The sequence below is a fragment of the Centrocercus urophasianus genome, unplaced genomic scaffold (genome assembly GCF_019232065.1).
Source record: "Centrocercus urophasianus isolate 14NV4802_14NV808 unplaced genomic scaffold, USGS_Curo_1.0 seq_35, whole genome shotgun sequence".
Lineage (NCBI taxonomy): Eukaryota > Metazoa > Chordata > Aves > Galliformes > Phasianidae > Centrocercus > Centrocercus urophasianus.
The window spans coordinates 540,710-557,649 of NW_024884922.1; the positions used below are offsets into that span (position 1 = coordinate 540,710).

At 47.1% G+C, this 16,940-nt stretch overlaps 2 protein-coding genes across 4 annotated transcripts in view; both read left to right on the forward strand.

The window, feature by feature from the left end:
• Positions 1–3,737, forward strand: part of FAM219A (family with sequence similarity 219 member A) — a 90,245-nt gene extending 86,508 nt beyond the window's left edge. For 2 of the 3 annotated variants that reach the window (XM_042831211.1, XM_042831213.1), the window contains exons 4-6: positions 1,082–1,162; positions 1,443–1,497; positions 2,561–3,737. In XM_042831211.1, coding sequence (XP_042687145.1) covers positions 1,082–1,162; positions 1,443–1,497; positions 2,561–2,719 — 295 coding nt within the window. In that variant the 3' untranslated portion in view covers positions 2,720–3,737. The remainder of the gene's footprint in view (positions 1–1,081; positions 1,163–1,442; positions 1,498–2,560) is intronic. The other variant, XM_042831212.1, reaches the window with a different exon arrangement.
• Positions 3,738–11,900: 8,163 nt separating this feature from the next.
• On the forward strand, positions 11,901–16,807 carry CUNH9orf24 (chromosome unknown C9orf24 homolog). The gene is made up of 7 exons (XM_042831127.1): positions 11,901–12,038; positions 13,869–14,016; positions 14,617–14,729; positions 14,852–14,927; positions 15,046–15,259; positions 15,477–15,566; positions 16,705–16,807. The coding sequence occupies exons 1-7, from the start codon at positions 11,901–11,903 to the stop codon at positions 16,805–16,807; spliced, it is 882 nt and encodes a 293-aa protein (XP_042687061.1).
• The last annotated feature ends 133 nt before the right edge of the window (positions 16,808–16,940 follow it).

Here is a 16,940-nt window from a genome sequence, read left to right on the forward strand (position 1 = left end):
CATCAGTTTTAAAATTAATTTAGTTAGACTTTAGTTTCAGTGAATACAGTAAGAAAATGCAACCATGAGCATATACATCTGCTTTGTGATAACATTTGAAATATTTTACTATCCCCCATTCTTTCCTATCTTCAATGCCTTTAGATTGTTAAAATCATAATGGCTTCCTGAGCTCTTCTGAGCAGAACATTGCAGCTGCAATAGAGTAGTTGAAGCATGAATGAGACATATTATTGTTTCTAGACTTTCTCAAAGTCTTAGTCCCTTGTTAAAGGCTAGTCATTCATTTGGGAGAGAATCTGATTTAACCCACTGAGCAAAGAGATTTTCATCACACTCTTGAGTTCACACCTGCTAAACATAGTATCTTGCTCCATTTGCTCAGTCTGGTTGATCTTATTTTAAATATGATCTCAAGTCCTTGTGCAGTTTTGTGGATGAAAGAACTCTGTTGTGAACTGGATACCATTGAATAATGTATTTTCCTTATCTTAGATGCTCTGAAGTCTATATTCCTTTACACAGACTCCCTCAGGCAATTAAAGGTGCAAAGTCATCACCAGCCATTGTAACACTTAGGATTAACTGAAAGGCACCATAGAAGAATGGGATTTAAGAAGTGCTCGTCCATCTCAACTCCTGTGCTGTGCCCACTAGCTCGAGTTTATCAGATTACTTATTGAATTTAAGAGTGACACCTTAGAAGTGCTGTATTATGCAGGATGGGTAGGGACTCAGGCAGAAAAACCAAGTCCTTGATTTCCAGTAGTAGAATAGTAGTAGTGGTATGCCCCTGGCTTTCCCTGGTCTACTTCTCCCATTTACTTATTGCAAGGGCCATGTACTCATTGCTATGGAAAAAAAATCTGAAAAGGCAGGCAGTGTTAGGTGAAGAGGTTAATCAGAATGACACCCAGAGTTTCCCAAGAAGTTCTGTCTTCCAGAGAAGAGCATGTTCCCAAGGTACGTCCAGTGCAAAGCAGTGAAATGGGGAAGTCTCACCTGTCATATGGCTTCGATACAACCATGTGTGTTACTGAGCTGTACTGTGTGGTTAATGGACATCCTTTAATTTTTTCAGGCTCGTCGTTCCCAACAAGGGCTATTCGTCATTAGATCAGAGTCCAGATGAAAAGCCACTGGTAGCCCTGGATACAGACAGGTATGCAAGGTTTTAATAAGATAATATGCATTACAGTGCAAGCAAGCTTTTCACGACAGATTTCAGGTCTGTGTGTGTGTAAACAAGCAGAAAAAGGCAAGAGTAAAGAGCACTTTTTTGGAAATGTCTGAGGTTCACAAATGAAAGTTGCCCTCCAGGCTCCCTTGATATAATTTCTCTGTGCCTAAAGGACAGCTTCACAGCACTAGGGAGGACTAACTGGGGAATACAGGGCTCTCTGACTGTTTCTTTCTTTGCTCTGTCTTGTCCTCCCCTGCAGTGATGATGACTTTGACATGTCCAGATATTCCTCCTCGGGATACTCGTCAGCTGAGGTGAGTTACACTCTCTCCTGCCATCCTTGTTATTAATGCTGATAGTAGAGCAACAAGAAACAGTCTAGAGTGGCCTTTTGAAGCCAAAAATGGCTACACAAGGTATTTACCGGTGGTGCAAACTTTGGAAGGGCCCTTGGCAGAAACTGTGCCATGCTTCTTTCTTCTCAGTGGTCTAGCTGGCTCCATCCTCACACTGGCATGGCACAGACACAGGTCTGCCTAATCAGCCCTTTTGACCCATTGTTTCACTGAAGCTTTTCCCAGTTCTGCTGAGTCCACAGTGTTGCCCCACGTAGTACAAAAGCATCAACTTGTCTGTCATAGCAGTTCAGCAACTGTTTGCTTGCCAAGGACGCAAGTAAAGGATCTGAGAGTGCACTGCTATTTCCATTCCTTATGGGGCCAGGATTGCCTAATGGGTGTTTGCTTGGTGCAAGCAGAAATTTCAGGGAGGACTTAAAAATATGATCTCTTGTCCTCTTAAAGAGAAAAGGCAGGAAGTTTTGGGCTTGTTAATCCATTGTATTGTTTCTAAATATATTCCCAAGCTCTCCAGTGAATTAGTTGCTCAGCCTCTCGCTGCTGCTTCTGTAGGATCTGATTTTATATCCAAAGTGCTGAGCAGCCATTCTGCACATGAGCCACTGAAAACTCGTCCCCCTTGTGTCCCTTGTACCCCTTTTTCCTGGGGGAAAAATACCACTAAAGCATTTAGAAGTGTTTAAGAGTATACACGATATATAATTGTCTGGGCTATTAGAGGGCTCTGTCTCGAAGGGTTGCTCCTTCAGAGCTGGCTAGATTGCCCTTCAGTCTTAGATTACAAAGAGCCAAGTGGCTTGACCACCTTTCAGCTGCTTTAATGCCCCAGACTAAGTGGTTAGACTGCCCAGTTCCCAGTTGGATTATTGTTGTTTCCTATTTCATAGACAGGAAATATCATATATATTTAACATACTATATATGGGAAATATATTCCAGAGTAAGAGACCTGCTTCCTCATCCAACTATCAGAAGAAATATGTTGCAAGTGTTTGACTGTTTGTCTCTTTGTCTGTAGCAGATCAACCAAGACTTGAACATCCAGCTGCTGAAGGATGGGTACCGGTTAGATGAGATCCCAGATGATGAGGACCTTGATCTAATCCCCCCTAAATCGGTCAATCCTACCTGCATGTGTTGCCAAGCCACCTCCTCCACCGCCTGTCACATCCAGTAGTGAGGCCGGCAGGCTGTGATCAGTGCTTTCCACTATAACTGTAAAACTTAACAGCCATTGCTTCCTCCTATGGTAGGACGTGCACCTCTTTGTGTTCATGGAGCTAGGAGAAACCCAAAAATTCATTTTATGATAGATTGATAAGTTATTTTAAACTATTGTTAAACAAAAAACAAGTTGCTCAAAGTGCCAGGCAATGCCTGACAGAACTGACTGGTCTGAAAAGTGAATGCAGAAGGGTCGAGAGACCATTCTGGGGGTTTTGTAGGCAACAGGGATATTTCGTAAGGTGTTAGTTCCAGAACAGAAAGTTGGGCTACAGTTAATCCTACCTGCAAGACCAAGAGGTGTCAAGGGGTTTACCTGAGGTCAGTTCATAGTTCATTCACTAAGCATGATTTGATCTGTGTAACCAAAATTGTACCACAACAGAGGCACAAATGGCAACAGAATAGGGCATCCTTTCTTAGGGCAGCTCTAGCTAGGACTAACACAACACAATTCATTCACTTGCAAAGAGGGCGAATAGGTGGCATTTCACTGTGAGTCAGTACTAGCTAGAGCTGTCGTGTCACATATCCAGTGCAGTCTTCCTTTGGCACCACATTATCTCCAAACACATTACATTTGATCTACGATCCATCCATGCTCTGAGGGGATTCAGTCTTTGACTGAGAATGCCATAGTCATGAATTCAGTTATACCGACTTCAGCTTATACTTAATTCCTGTGAGACCCATTTGTTTCCAAAAGTCTCCAACTTTGTTCAACTAAGAAAAAATGAAACTTGCTAAGACAGGAACTGAAGGTCAGTGCCGAAAAAGCTAGTAGAAGAAAGCATATTTTTACAGAGCTTGGCTGTTGATATTCCTTTGACACTGCATCTCCTGGTGCTTGTGGGAGAGATTTGTTAACCTTGTGGTGTCAGACTTTAAGGGAGTTTTAAGCAACAGAAGGATAATGAGCAGATTCAGCTGGAAAAAAAAAAAAAAAAGCCACAGGAGGAAACCTTTATTTATCGCATCTCTCCCCACCTGTGAACCAAGCTTTGTCTGTTAGAGCTGTCCCACATCAGGACCAATTGTGTCAGGAAACCTGGCATTACATTTCCTTTCTGGACTGAATTGCCAGCTCACCAACAGATTGTTTTCAACACAAAATGATGTCTGGAATTAGGAGACATGTCCTTTCCTGCTCATCTTTACACTGCTGGCTTCAGAATACATGGGACACAGATGGTGGATGAGCTGGCTTCATTCTCTGATGCCACAAGATCTTTGACACAAGCACAACTGTGTCCTTTTCTGCTCAGCCAGAAAGACTGCCTGCATTACACCAGCACTTGCTTTAGAGACTGGTGGAGGGAAAAAGTTAGGGCAGTTTTGAATTTCCTATCAGAATTCCCTGGGCCACAAGAAAGAACCATGCCTCCACCCTGAAGTACAGATCTCCTGCCTCAGATTTACACATCATGATCTGATTCTTTAAGAAGTCTCATCTCTCTCAGTGATGAGAAGGCCCCTTAACACCATGGGTATTTTTCTGTGCAGTACAAGTCATGATGTCATGCACAGCATAAGCGTAAGAGCAAGCATTCAGGACTCCTGGGCTTTATTCAGGAGCTGGCTTCAGGCAACTATGAAAGATGTTTTCCCTCTTCCTAAAACAGGAATATTGGCCCTATCTGACAACGAACAGAAAGAGACTGAGCAAGCTTGTTTACTGAGCATTTCTGCCTCCTAGTGCAGAAGCACTGATTAACTTGTCAACTCCCCTAGGAAGAGAGTGTTCCTCAGTTAGAACTCCTCTCAATTTCTCATCATACAGCAGTGATGAGGGGGAGTATTTCAAAAGACTGGAAGCACAAAGCTTCTGGTCCCCAGTTCCTCGTTTCTTTTGTGTGAGATGAGCACGTTTCTGAAAGGATGAGGGGAGCTCTAACGACACTGTGCTGGGAGAAAATACCAAGGAGTCTATTTTTCAAATGCAGAACGTGGTTAAAACTTTAAAGAAATCCCATGGTGTAAGTAAATCCTGTAGCACATGGCCCAATCTCTTTAAAGGTTCACACTTCCAAAGCAGGATTTTGCAGTTCAGCATCAGTATCATATAACGTCTTCATTGTGCTTACCCTCCTGAGTCAGTGTCTGTGCCTTCCAGCAAGGCTGCACACACTCAGCCCTTCCTACAGTCCTTGCTCAGGAGCTCAGAGCATTTCTCAAGCAATGAGGTGTCTGTTTCCATGGGTCAGCCCTTTCAAACTGTAGATCCCACAGGTCACCATCACATCACTTTCATGTTTCAACAAGGATCAAAGGAGACATGCTGAGATGAGTTTCTCAGGACTGCAACTCTCTGTAACCATTGCATCATGGCACCTCAACCAAGTCCTTTTTTTGCCCCTGTTGCTGCTTTTATCTGCCTGCCACGTGGCCTGAGGCATTTTCCAGTTCCTGCAGCCACCTTCCACCCTTTGCATTGTGTGATGGGCACCTGCTTCCAGCATAACTCCCTAAAGTCCTTTGGAGGGAGATATTCACTTGCACATGGGGGGGGGGGGGATTAATTCAAACGTTAACTAGCCCAGTGCTTCCTGCAAATATAGAGAGAAGCACAGGCCCAGAGTTCCTCCCTGCTCGCAGAAGGATTTGGTTGCACAAATAGCTGTTTTGGCATGATAGTACAGGACCATAAAATGGCAATTTTTTGGCTTCTCCTCTCTATGCTTTGTGTTCATATATTTTATTAGGGGATTAAAGTAGAAATGGTGGGGATAAGTAGTTACCTGTGTAGAGTCATTATCAGGAAGGCTGAATGAATTAAGGCATTGCACGTGTGGCTATCATAGAAAACTGATCACTAACCCTTCTGAATTGCAGCCCTTTAATCAGTTATGACCCTGAGATGTGGTTGTTGGCTTGTTACAGAACATGATGGCCAGCCCAGTGTTATGTGCTAACAGCGGGTTGCGTTGGCTCTCCCTGTCTCTCTTGTGTTCAGACCTTTGTTCCAGCCGTAAGGTTTTCCTTGTGCCCTCATTAAAGTTATGTTGTGGTGGGTTCCCAGGAAGGAGTACACGAATGTGGCCGCTGCTCTTTTACACCACAGCAGCAGGGTATCTGCTGCCATGGCCTGGAGAAGGTTAAAGCAAGGAGCACAGCCCCTGACTCTTCGCTGCAGCACTGTGAAGCTATAAAAGCTGTAAAGATGCTGGGTGCTCTCCCAGCTACAGTTTGCTTGCAAGAAAGAGAATCATTGCTTTGCATCAGTGTTTGCACCATACCAGATGGCCTTTTCAGACCCTATTTTCCATCCAAAATGTACTGAATACCAGAGGGAGGTATGCCACTGAGTATGAAAGGTTGCATTACTGTTCATCTAAATTAGCAAGCAATTAAGCTTCTTTATAGTGATGCCGGCGCCTACAACAAATGAATTTGATGCCTCCTAAAGCCAGACCAGCTTTTTGCTAGGATTTTAAGTACTTTTAGTCTCCAAATTACTAGGCAAATCGTTTCCTCATATTAAATGTCAGCTGTGCTCTTTAGCATGAGCTGTCTTTGGACTGCAATGTCTCAGCGCTCAACTTTGTTTCTCCAGTCTGCAAACTTCCCATTTCCAAATGTCTGTTTATCCTCCCAGTGTCAAAGAAAGTCTTTAGATAGCAGGATGTAGTCTGTTTTTCTGGTGGCTGTATAATCTTTAGCTGGAAGAAGGCTGATGTCTAGATGACCCTCCCAAAGGGTCCTTTGATCTTACTAGACTTATCTCAAAGCCAGCCTTTGGAAGAAACACTGGATCAAATCTGATGTCACTGCATGTCAGCCCCCAGGGTGTACATTTGGCCCTCCAGTCTGCTATTCTCCTGTGGCCGTATTGCCTGCAGATGCCTTGTAACTGCAAAAGCAGAGGGCCAAGGCTGGAGCACAGACTTCAGAAGGGACTTCTAGATGCTGTGCTCAGCCACGGACAGGACAGACTCAGCTGCTGTGGTTTGGCTCTCCATCTCCTTTCACAGAAGGAGGCAGCTGCTCTGCTCAGCTGAGTGCTGGCTGACACACTGGTCTGAAATCCTGAGCAGAAACCTTCTCTCTCCATGCAATGTGTCCTGAGGGTGGCCTGCAAACTGTACAACAGTGCACAGGAAGCTTGAAAAGTACAGCGCCCTGCATGTGACTCAGCAGCAAAATGAAGATGCTTTTGAAGGAAGGAGAGTCCCAGCTGAGCACCAGATGGAATGATAGAAGGAAAACAAGCAATAACTGGAAAGGCTGCCAAGTGCTGCCTTGGCCTAGGACAGGTCCCAGTAGTCCAAGCTTATCTGTCTCAGTACAGTGCTGATACCAGCAAGGAGCAAAGCTTGCTTTCAGATGCACACTCAAAAAACATCGTGTCCCTGAGCTGGCAGTGCAACCAAATACTACTGCAGAGACTCTACTGGAACATCAGAGTACAGAAATGAGATCTTGCTGCTTTTGGCATTTTAGATGTTTGCTCTAGCCCCAGGCAAGTCACATCCTCTCTAGATATCCATTCTCTTCTGCAGCACTGGGAAGAAATCTGCCTTCCCATGACACTACCACCTTGCATGGATGTTACTGAGCGTACAGTGGGCACCACTGTTAGGTTAGCTCTGCAAGCAAGATGCAAGGAGCATGCTATTAAAGTTTTACACATATTTTCATAATACTGCAAAAAACAGCTCTTCTTCTACCAGCTTCTGGTTGTGTTCGTGTATCAATGCTGCAGAGTGGAGTTCAGTAGAGATTAAACAGCTTTAGGGACGATGTTTGGCAAAGATATGTTTCCCAGTTATTTTGCCTTTGCACAGCTGGCTACTGAATGTGCATGCTGACAGAGAATGTACAGTAACATTCAGTGGCCCAACAGCACCATCCCCTGCTAGCAGAGGTAAGGGATTTCAAAGTGCAGATGGCTTTACAACTCAGATAGTGAGCTCTAATTGAATGCCAGAGATCACCACAATGCTCATTTGTGATATTCCCAGGGCAGTTTCATGCTTTTATTTTTAGCATTTATGTAACAATATGAGGTGTATTTGTCTGGTCTCGCCGTTTTTTCCTTTCTTCCTTCGAGCGCACATGGGGTATGGCCTCTCCTACCTATACCAGAACAGGCTTTATCACCTGGCTGCTGCTGGGCTCAGCAAGCACAGGCTGCACATGCCACCCTGAATGTGCCCTGGTTTTGGCCTCTGGCATCCTTCAGAACTGACTCTTCACAGCTTCTGTCTCTCTCTGCTTTTCATGTCTTGAAAGTAGATTTTCACAGTTGGTCAGAATGTCCTCTAGGTGTCCACTGGTGGCAGTCCCAGGATCACAGTGGGTAGATGCTGTCTGGCTGAGCACTCCTCTGGCAGCTTGTTGGGAAGGCAAGGGCCAGGGCTAACTGAGGTTACGTGGAGCAGGACATGCAGAGTGCCATGGCACAGAGCAGAACACACACACACACCAGGACAGACTGCAGCTTTCCCTGGCACCCATAGAGAGCAACTTTTCCCATTGCTTCCCAGGCCAAATTACCAGCAGAAACTGGTGGTGGGTTTGAGCCTTTCTGTGAAAAGCTGCTTCAGCCAAAGATGCATTTGCTTCTGGAAAGAACACATCTTGCTGATTGCACCCAGTCTGTGAAACAGCCATTTCCACAGTAACAAGCGATGAGAGGAGTAGTGGAATTTATCTGGGAGTGGAAGGTACAATTGAAGCCTTATTAAAATGTTACTTTCAGATGTGTTATTGGAAGCAGAGCAGTAAGCACTGGGAGAAGAAGAGCCACTGAGAGGCTGTGCTGAGATAAGTCCTGTTACTTATTGAGGTGTTTGCCCTCCCCTAGCTGCCCATTTACCTGCCCCAGGTGCGGTCTCCAGTAAGCTGTGATGTGATACAGACCCATGGAGAGGTGGAAAACCACTGCCGGCTCTTCTCACAGCAGCCCAGCAGGAGATGCAGCAAGTGTGATGGTGGGAGAGCCAGTGAGACAGCCGGGATTTCCCTTTGCCCTCCTGAGCAGCCCAGAAGAAGACTGTAGGGCTGAGGGTCACCCAGGTGATTTGAAAACCTTGGTGTGAGCCACCATCACCCTGCTAGGGTCTGGGACTCAAGATCCTGCATGAGCCTGACACCCAGAGGAGGCACAGCTGGGACACCTCTCAGTGGTTCCCTTGTCTGCTATGACGCAAATGCTGGTATGGATGCAGGTCTGCAGGGAGAATGGCTCTAGTGGATGACAGAGTTTTTGCAGGGGAGAAAATCCATAAAGATATTCCCCTTCCTCCCCTTATGCACATTTATAACCATTTAAAATCCTTCCGCAGGGGCTACTGAACCTTCAGTTTAATAACAAAGGGAATGAACCACTATAAAATAGTTTTCTGAAAGGTTCTGAAAGTAGACGCCACTTGCATGCAGAGCTGCTCCCTGTCTAACGTGCGACTTCCAGACTTCAGTGCATCCTGCAGCTGAGTCCCTTTGTGTGCTGTGTGGGCTTATGGAGGGAGAGCCAGAGCTGACCATCACACCAACAGCTACAGCTTCCCAAACTGCAGAAGGGTTAGGCAAGGAAGCGAGGAAAGCAGCAGTAGTGATAGAAGTATAAGTAGTTGTCACAGGTAAACTTTGGTATCTATGTACAATGGTTAGTTCTAGAATTGCAAGCCTTGTTATATTGCATATGTCCTCCTTTCACTCTTTTCTGAAAGCAGCCATCATCTTTCCCCCGTCCCCACCTTGAACTGGTGTTGGGCAACACAGGCAGTTGCACCAAAATGATTCTCAGCCCCGTCCTGCATTCTCCCCCTCCTACCCAGACCCAAAGCAGTCCAGACAGCTGTTGGCTATCACAAGTCTTAATTTTTAGCAACTCCACTTGAGTTTCTTTCTTCGTGTACTATAGCTTCCTCCACAAGCACCCCAGCAGGGCAGTACAAGAGGCTCTGACCATGTCCCAGGAAGCTTCTTTGCCCCCTGGCAGCACCCTGCAGACATGCACCTTACTGGGAACGTATGGGTCAGTGCTGGTGAGAGCTGGCACTGCTGACCTCATGCGTCACAGCTGATGGGGATCCACCAGGGGAAGCTGGCAGGGAGTGGCTACTGTCCCTTTTCTTTTAAATTTGGAGGGAGAGGGGGATATTTTTGGCATTTAGATTATTGTCCACCTTCTAGTGGCCAAGTTCTGGGCTGCATTAATAATTGGGGTCAATGGGCTGTCTGGGCAGGTATGGAGCTTCACACCAACTTCAACAGCAAATGTCATGGCTGTATCCATGGCTGAGTTTCTCCCGTGCTGGCAAAGAGCAGGCTGTGCATCCAGCAGGCTCCAAATGACCCGGCAGGCAGGGAGGCAGCCCTCTTCTGTGTTCAGATCAAGTCCATTTCATGCCCTCAGCTTGAAAGACACTAAACCCCAAGGAAATGCTTCCAAGGTCTCCTTCCACCGCGCAGTGCCTGGTGCCCAGTGGAGGCATTTGTGGGTCACTGAAAATGGGATCCTTCTGGGATATATTTAATGGAAATGCCTTTCAGGAGAGACCTCCCAACCTTTTCCTTAATCTCAGAACAGGGGATGAATTTCCAGCTGTCCTTGCATATAGTGAAACATAGCTGAAACAGCCAAATGCAAAGTAGAGTTAAATGTAGGGTTTGACCTGAATAACCTTTTAATTAGGAAGATAAATTTGTTGTAGCTTGACCTTAGTCCATGTTAGGAACCTGCTAATCATGTGACATGCGGAGTGTATTAATGCTGCACTTAACTTGGCCATTGGTTTTATTATCTGGTTTGGGGAGTTTTTCACTCCCGAAGCATCAGTCTGCATCTCGTACGTTCTTTTTTTTTCTATTTTTTTCCTGTTCAGAACATGTAGCACACGTTGTACTTCTGTTCTTGTCCGCGTAGAGTATTGCCTTAAACAGATCAGATGTGTTGTGGTTTGTTTTGGGTTTTCTTTTTTTTTTTTTCAAACCACCATTTTTATGCATTAATTTATTTAAAATTTAGGGTTTTTTTTGAAAAAAAAAAAAAAAAAGAAACATGTAATTTTTGTTTTTTTAACATTTTCATGGCAGTATTTATCATTGTTACTGGTTGTGTGTAGTGTAACAATTAATGATATTAAAAAGCATACATACAAAAACCAGCCTGCCAGCCTTTGTCACTGGAGGGAACTGGACAGCAGGGTGTGAGGATACAAACAGAGCCAGGATGGTGTCCCAAGGTGCCGCAGCTCTCATTGATGCTGAAATCAGGGGTGGACTAACAGATGGACAGAGCTGATGTTCAGGCATTGCTGGTCAGTCAGGAGGGATGAAAACCTGTAGCAGTGCAGGGATGCTCAGAAAAGAGGTGTCCAAGTACGGGGCTTCCGCCCAGCATCCTGATTTGGGCAAAAAGAGCACGTGGTTTCTGTGAGTCCTCCCCTTCTGTAACCTCATTGCCTGCACTGAGCTTGGGGATCGTTCACCTACACCAGCCCTGCAGAGCTCACTATTGCAATAGCAAATGAGCCACACAAGGTGACCTTAATCTCCCTTTTTAATGAAAAAAAAAAACCAACCCAACAACTTAACACATGGAGAGCTCCCCAGAGCAGTCAGTAATTCCTCTTCATACCCCAAAACCACAGACCAGAGCCATGTGGGTAGGAGCCAAGTGCCCTGCCTTGTGGTGGCTGGAGCAACATGGTGCTGCACTGCGTTCTTCAAGGCAAAGAGGAGAGAGAGGGCCTAGAAACCCAAAAATGCCTACAAGCTATGGTCCTGCACCTCCCAAAATACAGTTACCTTGACTGGGATCAGCTGAAACTGTTTCTTATCCTTGTTAATCTAATTGCCTGTGGGAGGGGGAGGAAGGCTGGGATCAAGGGAATGCAGCAGTGCCCACTGAGGCAGGGATGCAGGTTGCAGGGAGCTGTTACTGAGCACTACTCCAGGACTCGGTATCCTTTGGAACACACCATAGCACTGACAGAATGTGTCCCAGTCTCCCTTCTCCCACACTGTGATGTCACCAATGACATACAGACCACAAAGACATAAAGGAGCCTCCAGAACAGAGGCACCGAGTCCCCATTCCCTTTCCACACAAGTTCTCCAGCCCTGTGCAGTGCCTGTAAGCCACCCCAAGATCCACCAGGATCCAGCATCCCTGTGGCCACAGCACCATGTTCCTCTTTGCCCAAAAGCACAAGACCCCTGTCAGCACCTACACCGATGCTTACCGGCCACCATGCTCCATGAAAAAGACCATCTATGAGAAGACTCCACAGCAGCTATGGAAAGAAAACAAATTTGTGACCCAGGTAATAGCCTCGGGGTTTCTTCCCTTACCTGGCTGAGGATGCTCAGGGCTGGGTGAGGGGTGGCACAGGGGAACTCATGGGTTGCCTCAGTCTCCATATCAGGGGATGCTCGTGTTCCCTGGTCAGCAATATGTCTGTGCTTGTGGCTTCTGTTGGAAATACCCAAATAGTTTTCCAGGACGGTATCTCCAATAAAGCAGATGTTATTCGCAATGGCAGGCCTTCTGCAAGCAGGAGAGCACCCAGAAAACAGTGTTCCATCTTTTATCCCCTATTGCCTGATGCTTACCTCCTTCTCCCCTGGCTCCTCATTGGCTGAGTACTGCAGGTTCACAATCTTCTCAACGCTTCACTAATCATACACATACCAAGTAAACACAAATCCTTGCCACCCAAACATGGATATCTTCATTGGTTAATTGCCTTCTAACAATTGCTTTCTTAACAAACATCTGGACATAACTTTTGGATGCCTGCTTTACAACATAAACGTAAACATAACCTCTTAATTGTTTAATTACCTCCTAGCATTTGTGCCCTTTACACTGGGTCATTGTTCTGGTCATCCATCTGTCCTTGCACAGAGATAAGCTTGGAAGGAGGATAGAGGGGAGTATCTTGGAGCCTGCCTATGGCATCCTAACATTCCACAGAGTGGGACAGTTCTGCTTTGTGAAAGGCCATGACTCCTTGAAATCTTGTTAAATGCATTTCACTTCTGCTGGCCTAATGAACAACCTTACAATATGTTTCCTAGTTCAGAATACTATACCCACATTGTTTAGAACATTTAAAGCCTATTGCAGCTTTGTGAGAAAGAATTTGTCATGTAATTTGGTAACTATATTTCTAAACTATGTTACTAATATGTATATGGGATTACTAATATGTATATGGGATCAGCTATTTCTAAGGATATGCTACAGCTTTCTTCTTTAGATCAATTGCCCTTTTCCTCATCCAGTGCAGAAACAACATTTTTACTTTCCACATTTCTTCTCCCCTGGGCTTGGTGTGTGTCTGTGAAGTGTGCTTATGGGGCAGACAAGCACAAGCTCTCACACAATTCCTGACCATCAGCAGGTTTCAGAGTGCATCCACTGGGAAGGGGGAAATGAGGCAGGGCATCCAGGTGATGTGGTTGTGATGGGGTCAGATGGATTCCCCAGCTCGCAGCCCTGAGGCTTGCCCAGTCCTGAGTGTGGCAGAACATCTCCCAGCCCTGCTCCTGGAGGAGGACAGACCTCTGAGACATGATCTTGCTAGGGAGGTCCCTATGGTCCACAGCCATATGGTTCTCCCCACACAGTCTAGCCACCAGGCAGGCTCTGATGTGAAGCATACCACAAAATGGGTTATCTCTTGCAGCCTCATTAACGTGTGTGTTATAATTAGAGAGCCAGCAGAGGGCATGGAGAAGGATGTCACAGCTACTAAGAGACAGAAGCATCTCCTGCAGCCCAGGCATCCTGGCACACCCGTCCTTTTGGCCTCTGCCAGTTGCAGGGCTTTATCCCACAGCTTCTTTCCCTACCTCTGCTGGCCTTATACGTAGTGGCCCTGTTGTCCCCACACCATCCTCTGCTTTGCAAAGCACCTGGATGTCCCAGGCACCACAAATGCAGAAGAGAACAGGTAGTGGTACCCAGCCACTCTCTGTCCCCAGCGCGCACCCTCTATACAGATATTCACCCTCCTGGTGAGTTCTGGGGCGTGTCTCCAATGTTAGGTTCTGCCTGATAATCAGTGATTGGCTTCACCACATTTCCCCGTGCTGATAAAGGCAGGTGCATCACCTGGGTATCTCACCTCACTTTCCACTGTCTTTAGGGATTAACAGTGCCCCAGGAGCAAAATATGTCTCACCAAGGTCAGCCTGAGAAGCTGATTAAGGCTGTGATGCAGGAGTATTTGTACCGGAATGCCATTGACCCCACTGCTTACTGGCCTGAGAAATATTGGCTGACCAAACCTGAAGGTACTGTAAGTTCCCACCTGTCCCCCTCTGTCACACAGGGCCTCACATCACTGAGGGCCACAAGGCAGGGAGCTGCCAGTTCTAGGTGCAACTCTACCCACCCCTCCTTTTACGTTCTGCATTTCCCCAGTGGTGGCAAAGTGGCCGTCACTTGCCATCTGTGCTTGTAGCTTTGCTGTAACCACCTGTCAGCATCCCCATGTTGGGGTCTCTTGGGCTCACCCCACTGGTAGCCCCTCAACACCTACTGGTGCTCAGTGATGCTGAAGGACACGTCCCTCCTGGCTCCCACGGTTGGGTTGAGACGAGCTGGATTGGGCTGGAATGGACATACCCTCCTTCATTCTCAGTGCCACCATTCACCCTGCCTGCATTGTCTCTTGACCAGTGGAATGGAGGTGCTGGCACTCACACCCATGAAGGTCCCGATGGACCTTAACAAGGACCCCAGCAGCAGCACCTCTCAAGTGCCCCTGAACCCACGGTGTTGTATCTGTGAGACTCAGAGAGCAGATGGGATGTTCCAGCTGTGTCACACATCCCCGACCCCACTGGCAGCCACCTGCCCCACAGGTCAGTCCTGTCTGTTTCTCATTTCAGAGAAATACAGCCCAGTTTTTGTCAATGAGGACAAATACATCACCTGGCGAGCAGGACCCTACAACAGTGCAGCCTGGGACAAGTACAGCACCTACCTCCCCCTGCCACCCAAGGTAGAATCTGGCCCCTTTTACTTTACCCCTGCAAAACTGGAGCTACCTCGGGTGCCATCAGCACCCAGGGCTCTGCTGTGACATGGCGGCAATGCTACAAAGGCTGCAATCACTCCTTGCAGGAGAAGAGAATGGAGACTTTTCTTCAAAGCATACCTGTGCCATATCCCCCGAAACCTGCCTGCCTCAACCAATTTGGTAACTGCCCTCATCCAGAGCTCCAGCTGTAGCTGTGCCTGTGCCATGCCAGTGGCCATCTGCTTGATCAGATGCCTGCTCCTCCTTTTTGCTACCCTCTCTGTCCTTCTGCTTGCAGAGAGGGAGGTGGTTGGTGACATGCTGCGCAGGCTATCACAGCTCTCACCATCGTCCCTGCAGCCTGTGTACACTATGTCAGGGAGGAAACCCTTCCAGGGCTATTACAGCCCATGCTCTGGTCGCCACTACTGCCTGCGAGGGATGGACTACTATGTCGATGGGGACCCTGCCATCAGGAAGCATCTCCATGCGCTAGCAGAACGGACTGTAAGGTTGAGCTGGGCTGGGATGGGCTGTGAATGGATCAGTGAGTGTTTTGGTTTGGACCGGGATGGCTTGGATTCAAATGAGCTGGGCTGAAGTGAGATGAGTTGGGTTGGGTAGGCTAGGATGACATCAGTTGGTTGGGATGAGCTGGGTTGAGTGGGTTGGGAAAAACAGCCCTCTATTCTCAGGTCCACCGCTCACTCTGCCTCTTGTCTCTTGCAGGAGCATCCCATGTTGCAATTTCAGCCCTATGGTGACGTTCTGTGCACCTACACATCACCCCCAGCCATCATACCCATACATGAGCCCTAGGTATGAACACAGTATGTGTGAGAGTGCTCCAGTCAAAGGCAAGTTGCCCTGGTGCAAAGCTATTATTTTACCTACCACCAGCAAGGGGCTAGGTCCCTTTCTGTTCGGGTTTGATGCAAAATTGCTCAGAGGATTGTTCTGGGAGTGATGATGCAGAAAGCAGATCCCGAGGGGTAGTGGATCCCATTATGGTGGTCAGTCAGTAACAAGTTCCTCCATCTTACGGATTCAGTAGGCCACAGCCAGGCAGAGCAGGCATCATTGTGGTGCTGAGCTGGAGCCCATTATTGCTATCTGTGAAGAAGAAGCCACTGAATTTCATCCCTCAAAGGCAGGTGTTGCTGTGCTTGATTGCATCCTGCAGTCCTTGGGACTGCACAGCACCCAAACTCTCGGTGGTGCCCCTAAACCTGGCTGTACATGGCTTAGCACCAAACAGATTTTGGTGCCCCATTTGTGCTGCCTGTGTAGCTCTTGTGCTTTCTGCCATCACCTGCTTTTGTCATCCAAGGATCCATTCCCCAGTCATGCTGCCCTTTACACAGTAATTAGCCATGTCCTTCACCCGTTGCAGATCCTTAATCCCTGTGTGTTTATCTTTGGGATCTTTCCACTGCAGAGGCAGTTTTTTCCCTAGAACAACCCTCAGGGAAGCAGCCGAGAGAGGAGGCTGTTCTCCAGCATAGTTGTTGCTGTGCTACTGCACCAACTAACTGCCTGTGATCCAAAATTAGAAGTTAGGCTTGCAGAAAATGATTGGCCTTAAATTTCTGAGGCCAGAAACTGAAAACAAACAAGGACAAGGAGCACTGAGGTCTCCATAGCTGTCTGCACGCCCAAGCCTTGGTGAGATGATTCTCAAAGTCTTCTCCACTGAGAATAAGGTGTATTTTCTTGAACTCACATGGGTCTGGAAGCTAAGATTTTAGGAAAATGACAGTGCAAGGAGTGGGGGTGGCAGGGAGAGACCTCACTGAGGTGACAGTGCCAGGGATCTCAGCTCCACTGTTCGGCTTCAGTACCCAGAGGTGCTGATAGGGGATGGGAGGCTGTGTGGGCAGTGCTTGTCTCTGCAGTGCTGGCAGCCAGAAGCAGAATTTCATCCTGCCCATGTAGCACCGCATGCCTCCTCTCCTAGGTGGGACTCCAGCCACTTCAAGAAGCTGGGAGGAGTGCAGAGAGGCAGCTACACCATCCACCCCGAGTTCACCTCAGAGATGTACCACGCACCTGCACATTAGTGGAAAGTGAAGATGAGCTCTCAATAAAACCTTTGGACAACCACCCCTGGCAGCTCGGTTCCTACAGAATGAGGAACTCCCTGCAAAGGGGAGACCAGTAAATGTTGTGACCTTGGGCTACAATTGGACAAAC

Excerpts from the sequence above, each read along its gene's own strand:
- CUNH9orf24 (XM_042831127.1), top strand. The coding sequence starts at position 11,901 with ATGTTCCTCTTTGCCCAAAAGCACAAGACCCCTGTCAGCACCTACACC. Across the intron at positions 12,039-13,868 it reads AAAACAAATTTGTGACCCAG|GGATTAACAGTGCCCCAGGA; the intron begins GTAATAGCCTCG and ends CACTGTCTTTAG. Across the intron at positions 15,567-16,704 it reads TACCCATACATGAGCCCTAG|GTGGGACTCCAGCCACTTCA; the intron begins GTATGAACACAG and ends CTCCTCTCCTAG.